This window comes from Sus scrofa, chromosome 1 (assembly GCF_054392235.1).
Source record: "Sus scrofa isolate SSC_HxYL_T2T_F1_AM1 chromosome 1, Sscrofa_HxYL_maternal_Yorkshire_Landrace_v2.0, whole genome shotgun sequence".
Lineage (NCBI taxonomy): Eukaryota > Metazoa > Chordata > Mammalia > Artiodactyla > Suidae > Sus > Sus scrofa.
The window spans coordinates 284,567,849-284,582,872 of record NC_139383.1 but is presented as its reverse complement, the minus strand read 5'-3'; the positions used below and the strand labels follow the sequence as shown (position 1 = coordinate 284,582,872).

Sequence of the window (15,024 nt, the reverse complement as noted above, 5' to 3'; positions counted from 1 at the left end):
CAACAACAGTATCAAATGAAAAACAAAGATGGATAAGGCTGCAGAGCAGCTGAACTCTTGCACACTCCTGGTGGGACTTTACTGAAGAGGAAGATATGCATATTCCGCGCCCCTATAACTCCACTCCGAGGTATCTGCCCAACAAAACTGCATGCGTATATTCCCCCAAAGACATCAACTAGCACGGTCATGACAGCACCATTCACAAGAACATAAGCCTGGAAACCACTTGAATGCCTATCAAAGGTGGAATGAAACTTGTAGTATAGTCACCAATGAACTCCACACAAGACATGCAAGAATCCCACAAACATAGCGCTGAGCCCAACAGCCAGGTTCGAGAGCGTATGCTGTGTGATTCCACTTTACAGAAGACACAAACAGGCTACCCGAAGCTGTGTGTTGGAAGTCCTAACAGTGAGACCCTTTGGCAAGGGCAGGGACCGGAAGGGCACACATGAGGGGGATTCTGGGATCCTCATAATGTTCTTTTTTTGGGGGGGCACGTCTGTGGCATGCCCTAGCTCCTAGGTCAGGGATTGAAACCACGCCACAGCAGCAACCCGAGCTACTGCAACGACGATGCCAGGTCCTTAATTCACTGTGCCACCAGGGAACTCCACAATGGGCTATTTTTTGATCTGGGTGTTGGTTACCAAGGTGTATTCAGCTGATGACAATTTGTCGAGGTGTACGTGTATCATATGTATTCTTTTTTTTCCTCTTATGTGTATTATATGTCAGTAAAAAAGCAACCCTGAGCTGTTACAAAAAGGCAGAGGAAAGAGGCGTTACTTTGGGATTGAGACAAAAAAACCAGGCGCTACAATCTTTTCAGACAGAAAGAGAATACAACATAGGTAACATATAACATAGGTAAGTTCAGGAACCAGCAGGGAAAACAATTCTGAGATTCTAGAGTTGAGATAAACGGCTTTCATGAGCACACATCGGAAATATCAAATGCTCACACTTTAATATTTCCTATCACATAATCCTAAATACCATTTCAAAGGTGTGAATTTTAAAACACAAAAACCACTTAATAGACATGTATGGGGAGTTTCCGTCGTGGCTCAGTGGAAATGAATTCAACTAGTATCCATGAGGATGCAGATTTGATCCCTGGCCTCGCTCAGTGGGTTACGGATCCGGTGTTGCCATGAGCTGTGGTGCAGGTTGCAGACACAGCTCGGACCTGGTGTTGCTATGGTTGTGGCACAGGCTGGCAGCTGCAGCTCCAATTCAACCCCTAGCCTGGGAACCTCCATATGCCATAGGTGTGGCCCTAAAAAGATTTAGAAAAAAAAAAAAAAAAAAGACTTGGGGTAGTACATGAATAAGCACAGCACTATAGGCTGAGGTTAAACATACCTGAGCAGAGCCTGGCTTGGCCACCGGAGGGGTTATCCTAGGTGATTTCTGCACCAGCGAGGGCACTGGATTTGGGCTGCCCTGGGAGGATCGTGCTGCCAGAACAAGAAGTCAGTTAAAAGAAACAGCATTTATTTCCATGATTTCTCCCATCACAAATGTTCTCTCCTCAAATCTAAAGAAGTAAGTTTCTCATTGTCCCTGGACCCCCTTTAAAATCTTTGTTACCAAGAGTGAGATCCACAGTTACAAAGTAACTAGAAAACATCTGTTACATTTTTAGACAACAAACTCTTTTATGAAGCAGATAAAACCGTAGTGTCTCCGATCGTAGGTATGCGCATTTGCGTGCAGGCCCAGAAGGCTGTCTGCTTGGCCCGCCCTTACTCCCATCTGGCTCCTGATGCACCTCTGGGAACTGGGAACGAAGGCTAAAAACCCCATCACCTTCACAGGGTGCACAGGACCCTCCTGGAAGCCTCGAGGACAAGTCCTGCCCTGGGGCACATCAGAACCACCTAGGAGCTTTTAAAAAAACAAATACACCAGAACTCACACCCAAGCTGCCTCTCCAGAGAGCCTGACTAAATGGCCAGGGAGGGGATCCTCCAGTGTGTCTGCCAAGTGACAGGGACTGCAATCCAACCGCCAAGAACCCACCAAACTGGCAATGGGGGTAGGGAGACCTGAGTGGCAAGCAGTGCAAAGGGAGAGAATGCACTGCGTTACGGCTCAGGTTTTCACTCCCAGACTGTACAGAGAGGTGCAAAGACTAAAGTAAGGCTTGTTAACTTTTTAGGTCACAGACAGGTGCTTTTCAGAATTTGATGAGAAGTCCTAGCACGAGATGACTTTGGCAAACTCCCGAAGGCAGCCCTTTCTCCTGAGCAATAGATAAGAGCGAAGATTTCAGGAATTTCATAGCTCAGTGCCTGCTCAGTATCTCCCAAGATAAAATTATTCCTGACGCTCAAACACCAAGTGGCCACCCCACCTGGCTGGGTATTATCACTGGCAAGCATGAAAACAAGCAACTTAAAAACTGATCCAACAAACACCATGCCGACCATGTCAGCAAACAGACATCACTCAAGTCAGGGTAAGAGGCAAGCATGAGACGTGATGCACACCACCTACACGGCCTTACTGTCCAAATGGCTGCACGTCCATCCCACTACGTGAAAACTCTTAAATTCAAAATGAGGGACGGTCCACGAAACTACTGCCTGACTGCTTCACAAATGGTAACGTTGAAAGACAAAAATCGTGAAAAACGCAGACTAACGAGACAAAACTGGAACATAATGCGTGGCCCTTGGAGTTCCCGACATGGCTCAGTGGAAACGAATCTGACTAGCATCCATGAGAATGCAGGTTCCATCCCTGGCCTTGCTCCATGGGTTAAGAATCTGGCATTGCTGTGAGCTCTGGTGTAGGTCGCAGATGTGGCTCAGATTTCGCACTGCTGTGGCTGTGGTGTAGGCCAGCAGCTGCAGCTCCTATTCGACCCCGAGCCTGGGAAACTCCATATGCTGTGGGTGCGGCCCTAAAAAGACACTAATACTAATAGTAGTAATAATACTAATAAGTGGTCTTTGAGTGGTTCCTGGATTGGAGAGAGGAAAAAAAGCTATAAAGAGCATCTGGGACAACTGTGGAAATGTGAATATGGGCTGCAGGCTGGATTATTATTAAATTTCCTCCGTGTGATCAGGTACTGAGTGCCCTTGTGTTAGGAGAGATACGCTGAAGTTCTTAGGGGTGAAGTGTTTCCGTCTGCAATTAACTTTCAAATGTTTTAGAAAAAAAAAATTACATTAAAAAAGAAACCCCAAAAGCAAATGGTGCAAAATGTTCGCAAGCGTGCTGAATCTCAGGAAAGGGCATAGTCTACAGTAAAGGCAGTTTATAATCTACGCCCCTTTTCCGCAGGTTTGAGGAGAAAAAGATAGGCTAGCTACATTTGCTCATGGCGTTTTATAATGTCCTTCAACTTGGCTGTAATCATTATTTCCACTGACGCTCCGTACTTAGCAAATGCGCTTGCAGTAGGGCCGAGGGGGAAACCCAAAGGCCACCGGCGGAACCGAGCACAGAGCCACCGCGGGCCCTCCTCCTCTTCGAGGCTCAAAGCACCGCTCTGTGACGGGCCCTCCCGTGCGGCGGGCTCTGCCTGAAGACAAATGCCCCACAGACAGGGACACGCACCGAGGCAGCACCCCGAGCCACGGCGGTGACAAGGCCGGATCCTTAACCACTAGGCCCCAGGGAACTCGCAGCCAGGAGTCTTAAACAACTTGGAGAAACCGGACTCTGAGAGCCCAGGACCGAGCTCGAAAGCAGTCTGCTCAACACCCTACCTGCCGACGGGGAGCCCGAGGACTTGGACGACACGGAGGTGGCTGAGGCCGAGAGGGGCGCGGGGTGGCTGAGGGCTCCGGAGGAGGCCGGCTTCGAGGCGGAGAAGGGCAGCATGGAGGGCGCGCTCTGTGAGCTGTGCACCGGAGCCGGAGCCGCGGGGGCCGAGGCAGTAAACCTGGAAAGGGCAGCCCGAACGGATGAGAAAAGCCCGCTGCTACGAGATCCTTTCACGCGGGTCACGAGCAATCAAAGGGTAACTCACCATCCACACTTTTTGGCCTTCATGAAATGCTAACATTTAGGTATTTATTATAAGACATGAAAGCTGCAGGAAAACATTTACCATCTGTTTATTTGGAATGAAAAATCCAGTGAAAATACCAAATAAGGACTTAAGATGATGCAGCTAAGTTCATCATGAAATAAAATACTCGTTTGCTACTCTTGAATCAAGCTGAGGGAAAAAAGGGGCATAAGAGAGAGACTCAACTGCCAAGAAGATTCCCGAGACCTCACTGTGGGGTGACCATCTCTAGCGAGTGAGAAAGGAGGAGGAGAGCAGGTCACACCTGGGGATGCTGACAGTCTACTGGGAAGAGCGGGTTAGGGAAGGGAAGCTTCATTTAAAGAGCAAAATCTAGGGAGTTCCCCTCCTGGCTCGGCAGAAATGAGTCTGACTAGTATCCATGAGGGTGTGGGTTCGATCCCTGGCCTCGCTCAGTGGGTTAAGGATCTGGCATTGCCATGAACTATGGTGTAGGTCGCAGATGTGGCTCAGATCCCGCATTGCTGTGTGTGGTGTAGGCCAGCGGCTACAGTACCAATTCAACCCCTAGCCTGGGAACTGCCAAACTGCTCCACGGGCACAGCCCTAAAAAGCGAAAAAACAAAACAAAAAAATAAATAAATAAAACAGCAGCAAACTTTTGTAAACAATCTCAGTATCTACATGACTGGTCAGCTAAGTTACAGTGTGGCCCACAAAACAGAATACTAGACAACCAACAGAATGAAGTGGCTAGGTGACAGTTTAATATAATGAACAATGACAGTGGCCAGTACCCCCCGCCCCCACTGCAGTAACAGGAGAGAACACAAAAGAGTGTGGGGGGGAGCTGATAGTGTTTATATTCAATGGCTACCTTGGGAAGGGTTGTAGGTTTAAGGGGTTGCTTCTCTCAACAAGTTTACATTCTAGTGGTGAGAACAAAACAAGAAGTAAAATGTAAGCCTAGTGTGTCAGTAGGACCCAGACCTGGAGGAAACTAGAGTAACAGGCTAATGCGTCTGGACTGCACTCAAAGAGAGGTAAGAAGCCACTGGGGACTGTCACGCTTGAGACTCACCGATGCAGTTACAATTTCACAAGGTCACCTGGTGGCTATGTGGAAAAGAGTTCAGACAGAGTCAAGACTGAACACAGGGAGAGGACCAAAGAGATTCAAGCTCCTTATGCGATAACAGTCTGGATTTACTTCATTTTTTTTTTTTTTTAGTAAGGAATATCTCCTATATTTAAAATCTGAAAGACAGGAAAAAAAAAAAAAAAAGGAGTTCCCATCTTGGTGCAGCGTTAACGAATCTGACTAGGAATCACGAGGTTTCGATCTCTGGCCTCACTCAGTGGGTTAAGGATCTGGCGTTACCATGAGCTGTGGTGTAGGTTGGCAGCAACAGCTTCAATTAGACCCCTAGCCTGGGAACTTCCATAGGCCATGGGTGCAGCCCTAAAGAGACAAAAGACAAATAAATTAATTAAATAAAATCTGAAAAGCTGTAATGCCATTAACAGCAACATGGATGGAACTAGAGATTCTCATACTAAGTAAAGTCAGAAAGAGAAAGACAAATACCATATGGTATCACTTATATGTGGAATCTAAAACTTGACACAGATGAACCCAACTACAAAACAGAAACAGACTCACAGACATGGAGCAGAGACTTGTGGTTGCCGAGGGAGGGAGTGGGGTGGACTGGGAGTTTGGGGCTAGTAGATGCAAACTACTACATTTAGAATGGATAAGCAATGAGGTCCTGCTGTACAGCACGGGGAACTCTATCCAATCATTTATGATGGAACATGATAGAAGATAATATGAGAAACAGAACGTGTGTATATATGTATAACTGGGTCACTGTGCGTACAGCTGAAATTGACAGAACACTGTAAATCAACTATAGTAAAAAATTTTTAAAAACCTGAAAAAGTAAAACAAGCACTTATATATAAACTTCTAAGAGTTATATATAAAATTCTAAGAGACTTTTCTGGACTCTGTCCACTGATGCAATGCCAACATTTCACGGTGTCTGAATGTTTACAAGTTGCAAAAAAAGGTAAAAGGAAAAGAAAATCTACTCACTAACTCCACTCAGTGACTCTACTTCAGTGAATAAGCAGCACGGTTTCTACCCGTCAGACTTTCAGCGTCACTTACTTTTCGCTAAGGTTGACCTTGACTGCAGACGCTGATGGCGGGAAGGTGGGCTTCATTCCTATGTTTGGAGTGGACACACTTGGCACTGGTGTGCTTTCCAGGGTAGGCTTAAAACCCGATGATCCGAAGGAGAACGAGGCCGCTGGTGGTGCCATGGGAGAGGCCGCAGGGGTGAGCGTGAGGGAAGTTGGAGGAGGCGGAGGCGCGAAAGAGAAGGTGGCTGCGCCAGAGCCCGGGGTCGCTTTGGAGCTGTCAGAGCCACTGGAGAACGGAGGGGCCTCCCCAGCCACAGGACCAGATGCTTTCGAGGATGAAGAACCAAAGGAGAACACGGCAGGGGCTCCCACAGCGGGAGGCAAGGAGAAGGTGGAGGCGGGAGCCGCCGGTGGTGAGGGCAGAACAGAGGCAGGAGCTACGGCTGCTGGAGCATCGAGCTTCTGAGGGGCCTGAGAGGAGGTTGGGGTGGAAGGGGTGCTTCCTGCAACGAGAAACACGGAGAAAAAGGAAGGGAGGAGTTAACCCTGTAACAACGGAGGGCGAGGAACGCAACACGGCGGAAAAGCGCTTGTGGTGGCGGAACGAGACAACGGTCCCTAGTTAGGAAGAAAAACAAAAGGAAATGGAGTTGATGGGGGAGTTTCCAGAGCAAAGAGTCCGTACGGTAAGACGCACACACCTTAGAAGGAAAAAGGAAACGGGAAGAGATTATTAGACCACTAGGATTTCATGAATACCCACAAGAGGAACACAGAAAAAATACACTTTTCGGAATTCCCCTCATGGCTCGGGGGTTAACGAATTCGACTAGGAACCATGAGGTTGCAGGTTCGATCCCTGGCCTTGCTCAGTGGGTTAAGGATCCGGCATGGCCGTGAGCTGTGGTGTAGGTTGCAGACGTGGCTCAGATCGCGTGTTGCTGTGGCTCTCATGTAGGCAAGTGGCTACAGCTCCGATTCGACCCCTAGCCTGGGAACCTCCATATGCCGCGGGAGCGGCCCTAGAAAAGGCAGAAAGACCAAAAAAAGAAAGAAAAGAAAAGAAAAAATATACTTTTCAATGTAACAATGAAAAACAAGCCATTCTGCAATATTTTACTAACTAGGAAAAAACTTTAATTCAGACCTACACCTCAGAACAGTCACTAAAACAACTCCAGGTTAATGAAGATATACACATATGTAAAAGCACACATATACATACATACGTATCTCAAAATAAAGGTGGAGTTCCCTTCGTGGCTCAGTAGTTAACAAACCTGACTAGGATCCATGAAGCCACAGGTTCAATCCCTGTCCCTCCTCGTTAGGGACCCAGCTTTGCTGTGAGCTGTGGTATTGGTCTCAGATGCAGCTCGGATCCCGTGTTGCTGTGGCTGTGGTGTAGGCCGGCAGCTGCAGCTCCAATTCGACCCCTGGCCTGGGAACCTCCATATGCCACAGGTGTGGCCCTAAAAAGCAAAAAGCAAAAAAACAAAACAAAAACCAAAGGAGACAAAAAGTGGGTTAAGTCTCTGAGAGTCTAACAACATGATAAACTTAAACGTGACCACCCTCAAAAAAAAAAAAAAAAAAAACACAAAAGATAAAGATGTGACTATGTACAAAAAGTTACATGACTAAAAGGCAAATGAAAAAAAAAAAAAAAACCTCTGCAGCAAATGACAATGTATTTTTTTTAAAGCTGATGCAAAGTGAAATTTTAAAAATTTCAAGATTTTAGGAGGAAAGGATTAAGATGGCAGAATAGAAGGACTGGAGCTCAACTTCTCTCCTAAAAACAACAAAATTCACAACTAAAGGCTGAGCAATCTCCACACAAATGGACTGGGAACCTTAAGATACCCTACTCCAGAAGAAAAAGAGGAGGCCACCTCAAGAGGTAGGAGGGGCGACCTCACGATATAAACAACCCCATACCTCCCGGGTGGGAAGCTCCACAGACTGAAAACTAACTGGTTCACGGAGACTCACCTACAGGAGTGAGAGTTCTGAGCCCCACATCGAACCCTCATGTGCGGGGATCTAGCACTGGGAGCAAGAGCCCCTGGAGCATCTGGCATTGAAGGCCAGTGGGGCTTGTGCGCAGGACTCCACAGGACTGGGGGAAATGGAGACCCCATTCTTAAAAGGCGCACATGGACTGTCACGTGCACTGGGTCCCAGGGCAGAGCGAGGTCTCCATAGGAATCTGGGTCAAACCTATTGCAGTTCTTGGAGGACATCCTGGGAACGTGGCTTGTTGTGAGGGAGGGACACTGAAGGCAAAACTCTCAGAAATATTCAGCAGCTGCCTTTCTCTGGAGGGGGCCATTCTGGGAAAACCTGGCCCCACCCTTCAGTCAGCCTGAGAAGCCCCAGGGCAAACAACAACCCAGGTGGCATCACAGCCCCGCCCCTCAGTAAACATCTGCCTAAAGACCCCCCCAGGCACACAGCTGCCTCTGATCCCATCCACAGACTAAGCCCCACCCCCCAGAGGGATGAGAATCAGCTCCACCTACCAGTGGGCGGGCATCAGACCCTCCCATCAGGAAGCCTACAGCAAGCCCCCATACCAACTTCAGCCACAAGGGGGGCAGACACCAGAAGGAAGAGACGCTACAACTCTATTTTAATCTGTAAAAAGGTCACCACGCCAAAAACCTATAAAAATGGAAAAGACAGAGAACTATAACTCAGATGAGGGAGAAAGGAAAAACCCCAGAAAATCAGCTAAGTGATCAGGAGATTCTCAGCATCCAGGAAAAAGACTTTAGACTGTCGATGCTGAAGATGATGCAAGACATTGGAAATAAACTGGAGGCAAAATGGATAACTTACAGGAAACACTGACCAAAGAGATACAAGATATAAAACTTAAACAAGAAGAGATGCAAAATACAATAACTGAAATAAAAAATTCACTAGAAGCAGCAAACAGCAGAATACAGGAGGCAGAAGAACGAATAAGCGAGGTGGAGGACAGATTAGTAGAAATTATGGATGCGGAACAGAAAAGAGAAAAAAGATTGAAAACAAATGAATAGAGTCTCAGAGAACTCTGGGACAACGTTAATTGCACCAACATCCGCAACATCTGTATTACAGGGGCGCCAGAAGGAGAAGAGAGACAGAAGGGGACAGAAAAACTATTCCAAGAGATAATAGCCAAAAACTTGCCTCACATGGGAAAGGAACCACTCACTGAAATCCAGGAAGCACAAGGAGTACCATATAAAATAAACCCAAGGAGGAATACCCCGAGACACATACTAATCAAACTGACCAAAATTAAAGACAAAGAGAAAATCTTGAAAGCAGCTGGGGAAAAGAAACAAGTAATATTATACAAGGGAACCCCAATAAGGTTATTGGCAGATTTCTCAGCAGAAACTCTGCAGGCCAGAAGGGACTGGCATGATATACTTAACATGTTGAAAGGAAAAAACCTCCAACCAAGATTACTCTACCCAGCAAGGCTCTCATTCAGATTTGAAGGGAAAGCAAAACCTTCACAGATAAGCAAAACTTGAGAGAATTCAGCAACACTAAACCAGCCTTACAACAAATACTAAAGGAACTTCTCTAGGCAGGAAAGAAAAGACAGCAGCAGGAAACAAAAATTTCACAAATGACAAGGCTCACCAATAAAGGTACATAAACAGTAAAGATACGAAATCATCCATGCACAATTACACCACCATAATCAGAAACCATGAGAAGAGGTGGGTACAAATGCAGGACACTGGAGATGAACTTGCCATTAAGAGAACAACTTAAAACAATCTCGTATACATATAGACTCCTATCAAAACTTCAGAATAACTGCAAACCAAAAATACAATTGAAACACAAACAAGGAATCTCTGGAGAAGAAATAGATCTCATAGTAAGTAAGTGCATGAAGGGGGTCATTTGACATCATTCTTGGAATGCTGAAGTCTTCTTAGAACTGATTCTGATTTCCGCTCCATCAAAGAATTTATGATAATTATAATTAAATAATGCAACTGTACAATTAAATAATACAGTTCTACAATCGTATTATTAATAAGCATTTCTCTCCAAGGTACAATGTAAGGTCTATACTGTCTTGTTTATCACATCACCTAGAATGGTGTAATGCCTTTATTGAAGAATCAATAAGATATAACAAATTGTGAGGACATATTTATATAGTTACACTGTTTTTTAACCAATTTATGCATTTTATATTTTACTTATTTTCAGAGGATGTATTATTTTTGCTATTCTTACCAGTTGAGTTATTCTTTTTATTATGCTATATAAAATATTTAATGGTATATAAGGCTTTCTTCTTTATAAATTTTAGTTGCATAATATACATAATTTTAATATAATGCTAATTTTTAAAGAAAAATTGAAATGTAATAGATAATACTAAATAGTAAAAATGTAAGCCATACAAAATGGGATAAAGTATAGAATAAATTTCCTATTTGTCTCAGCATATTTTCCATTTCACTTCTCCAGAGGGAATCACTTAATCTGTTTCTTAAGATCCATGATATAATAATCTGTGTGAATGTAATTGTGTTTAAATATATGTATTTTATTCTCTAAAAAAATAAAAATTAAATTAAAAAAAAGATTTTAACAGATATAAGCTGAGAATCCAATTTACAAAAAGAAAGTATATCCAACCACTCTAATCAAAGAAATATAAATTTAAATGAGGCACATTTTTGGTTGTCCTCTAAATTACCAAAATCTCAATATATATAACCCTCAAGTTTGAAAAGGTAAAACAAACCCAAAACATTTTATCGCTCCAGTAGGTACTAAATTAGGTACCTAATTCAGGCACAGTCTTATTAAAATATTTTAGCATTACGTCTCAAAAAATATAAAAAAAATGGAGTTCCCAAAGTGGCCGAGTGGTTAACAAACCTGACTAGTATCCATGAGGATGCAGGTTCAATCCCCGGCCTTGTTCAGTGGGTTAAGAATATGGCATTGCCATGAGCTGTGGTATATAGGCTGCAGATGTGGCTCAGATCCCGTGTTACTGTGGCTGTGGTGTAGGCCAGTGGCTACAGCTCCCATTCGACCTCTAGCCTGGGAACTTCCATATGCCGTGGGGGCGGCCATGAAAAAACAAACAAAAATATGTGTATTTTTATGTATTTTAAGTGGGACCCTGGGAATTCCCACAGTAGTGCAGCAGAAATGAATCCGAGTAGTATCCATGAGGATGTGGGTTCAATCCCTGGCCTTGTTTAGTGGGCCAGGGGTCCAGTGTTCCATGACCTGTGGTGTAGGTTGTAGACACGGCTCAGATCCCAAGTTGCTATTGCTGGCGCAGGTCAGCAGCTACAGTTCTGATTCGACCCCTAGCCTGGGAACTTCCACATATCGCGGGTATAGCCCTAAAAAGCAAAAACCACCAAAAAAACAAAAAAAAAATGGACTCAATAATCCCAATTCTAAGAATAAAGCCTATGAAAAATACCTAAAAAATAAAAAAGATATTTAATACAACCCAAAAGATAAGATATATTCAACAGAATATTAAACACTCTTAGGATGAAGGTTCAATCTCTGGCCTCGCTTAGTGGGTTAAGGATCTGGCATTGCCGAGAACTGTGGTATAGGTTGCAGATGTGGCTCGGATCTGGCATTTCTGTGGCTGTAGTGTAGGCCGGCAGCTGTAGCTCTCACTCGACCCCTAGCCTGGGAACCTCCATATATCACAAGTGTGGCCCGAAAAAGACAAAAAAATAAATAAATAAATAAACTCTTAAATAAATCGTAAAAACTACAGAAAAAGTTTATGTGGAAAACACTTAAAATATAAATTTAAAAAACTCTGGAGTTCATCAAGGCTCAGTGGAAACGAATCTGACTAGTATCCACGAGGATGCAAAAGAAATCAGAGGAATTCTCCCCCCTGAAAATGGAACTAACTACGTGAAAACCATTACGCTGCTATCTGATCATGCAGCCCAGCATCCTTGGAGCTACAGTGTGGAGGTGGCCAGAAAGGCTGATGTCCTCCAAACCCATGACCCAGCCTCAGCCAGAGCTGGTGAACTGGGGGGGCCTCTCCTCTCCCTGCCCCCCCCCATATGTCTAGTGCCTCTGGACTAATAAGCACGAGGGAACATGGCGTTTCTCCAGGATGGGCAAGCAGAAAAAGCGGCCTTTGCTTGTGCCTGGGGGATAGGGGCTAGAAGCAAAGTCCCTCACACAGAAATCAATGTCCCCACCGTCACAGGGTACACTGCTTGTTACAGGCAGACCCGGCAACTGAGTGCAGGTGGAGTTCATGGGGCTCAGGAAAGACATGGGAGTTCCCGCTGTGGTACAACATAAGGATCCGGCATTATTGCAGCGGAGGCATCGGTTGCAGCTGGAGCTCGGAGTCCATCCCTGGCCTGGGAAGTTTATAAGCTGTGGGTGCGGCCATAAGAAAAAAAGAGAGAGGAGTTCCCGTCGTGGCACAGTGGTTAACAAATCCGACTAGAAACCATGAAGTTTCGGGTTCAGTCCCTGCGCTTGCTCAGTGGGTTAACGATCCGGCGTTGCCGTGAGCTGTGGTGTAGGTCGCAGACACGGCTCGGATCCAGTGTTGCTGTGGCTCTGGCGCAGGCTGGCGGCTACAGCTCCGATTAGACCCCTAGCCTGGGACCTCCATATGCCACGGGAGCGGCCCAAGAAATGGCAAAAAAAAAAAAAAAAAAAAAAAAGACAAAAAAAAAAAAGAAAAAAACGTAACTCAGAGTACACACACTGCAGAAAATGAGATATCCCAACACGACATGGATGCGGTCCATGCAAGGCCCCTGCTATGCTCCTTGGGGTCACATTGCCAGCTGGTAGGAGCCCAAATACCCGAGTGGCTCTGTTTACAATGTACAACTTACTCTGCGTCGGAAGCAGTGAGAAAAGATTTCCTAAGGGTCTCAACTATATCCAACCCACTGCTCAACAGATGGTCTTTGATAGAGAACTGGTTACACTATGACCCTTTGTAGCCATATTAGAAGAGAAAAAGACTACTAGTTGTATACTCATAGAATTCAAAAAGAGGAATATTAGTGAAATTCCAAAATAGGCCCTTTCGAGCCCTCCTACAGTACTGCTGGGAATGGGAATTAGCACAGCCACTAGGAAAACAGTAGGCAAGTTCCCCAAAAAACTAAAGATAGAGTTACCATATGATCCGGCAACCCCACTCCTGGGCATATAGCCAAACAAAACCAGAGTTCGAAAAGCTCCATGCACCCCTATGTTCACAGCACCACTATTTACAACAGTCAAGACATGGAAACAACCTGAACGTCCATCAACAGGTGACTGGATGAAGACGTGGTACCTACACACCATGGACTACCACTCACCATCAGGAAGAATGAAATGACAGCATCTGCAGTAACATGGATGGACCTAAAGACGATCGTACTAAGTCAGACAAATACCACAAGACCATCCCTTACACGTGGGATCTAACCTACCTGTGAAACACAGACAGGCTCACAGGCAGAGAGCACGGACTTGTGGTTGTCAAGGGCGAGGACGATGCAGGAGGGAAGGATGGGGAGTTCGGGGTTAGCAGATGCGAGCTATTACATAGAGACCAAGTAAACAACAAGGTCCTACTGTATGGCACAGGGAGCTAGAGTCAACCACATCCTGCCATAAATCATAACGCAAAAGAATACGAAAAATAGCACATAACTATACTTCAGCAGTATTTTTTAAAAAGAAAAATGAAACAATACCCTTTTAGGAGTTCCCATGGTGGCTCAGCAGTAATGCACCGGACTAGTATCCAAGAGGATGCAGGTTCGATCCTGGCTTCACTCAGTGGGTTTAGGATCCAGTGTTGCTGCGGCTGTGGTGTAGGCCGGCAGCTGCAGTTTCGATTCCACCCATAGCCTGGGAACCTCCATATGCTACAGGTATTGCCCTAAAAGGCAAAAAAAAAAAAAAAAAAAAAAAGGGAAAACCCAATACCCTTTTAACACGTTTATTTCATTTTCACAAGGGGTCGTCACTGTAAAAAGCTAATGAAGAATATGCACATGAAGAACATGTACCAAATGCTGACTGGCTACTGCCTGATGACCAACAGGCTCTAAAGTTGTTTTTGTTTCTTTTTTTTGGTTTTTTTTTTTTTTTGCTTTGTAGGGCTGCATCCTTGGCATACAGAGGTTCCCAGGCTAGGGGTCGAATCAGAGCTACAGCTGCCAGCCTACGCCAGAGCCACGGCAATGCCAGAACCAACCACGTCTGTGACCTACACCACAGCTCACCGCAACGCCGGATCCTTAATCCACTGAGCGAGACCGGGGATTGAACCCACAACCCCGTGGTTACTGGTTGGATCTGTTTCTGCTGCACCACAACAGGAACTCCCTTTTTTTTGTATTTTCTAATTTTTCTCCAATAAAGTTCAAGTGCTATTTTCAAAGAGGAAGAAAGGAAAAAAATCAAAGATAAATGTAAACAAAGAGAAAAGTTTCCACCATCCAACAATAGCCACTTTTTAGATTTTAGTATCTTTTTTGTTGGCCACACAGACAGCATATGGAAGTTCCTGGGCCAGGGATTGAACCCGCACCACGACAGTGACACAGGCCACTGCAGTGACAACACCAGATCCTTAACCCACTGTGTCCCAAGAGAGTGCCACAGATTTTATTCTTATTTTAAGTATTTTCTCTATGTGTCTATTTTTCTCAGAAAGAAGGACTCACACAACATAGAGTGCTTTTTCATGGTATCGTTGGCTCTTTCCTTGTCAGTAAACATAAGGTTTTTCACAGTCCCTGGCATTTCACTCTACGGATGCACAATCTTTGATTTAATCACCCTCTCATGATTAAACATGTTGCATTTCAGAC

The 15,024-nt window shown here is 45.1% G+C and overlaps 1 protein-coding gene across 11 annotated transcripts in view; it reads right to left on the bottom strand.

The window, feature by feature from the left end:
• The window catches only part of NUP214 (nucleoporin 214), a 106,340-nt gene that overhangs the window by 74,403 nt on the left and 16,913 nt on the right, over nt 1–15,024 (bottom strand). For all 11 annotated transcript variants that reach the window (XR_014829320.1, XR_014829322.1, XR_014829324.1 and 8 more), the window contains exons 12-14: nt 6,177–6,654; nt 3,735–3,910; nt 1,375–1,469 (exon numbers count right to left, since the gene is read on the bottom strand). Coding sequence is in view for 2 of the 11 variants with exons in the window: in XM_005660529.4 (XP_005660586.2) it covers nt 1,375–1,469; nt 3,735–3,910; nt 6,177–6,654 (749 nt within the window). In the remaining 9 variants the exon portion in view is untranslated. The remainder of the gene's footprint in view (nt 1–1,374; nt 1,470–3,734; nt 3,911–6,176; nt 6,655–15,024) is intronic.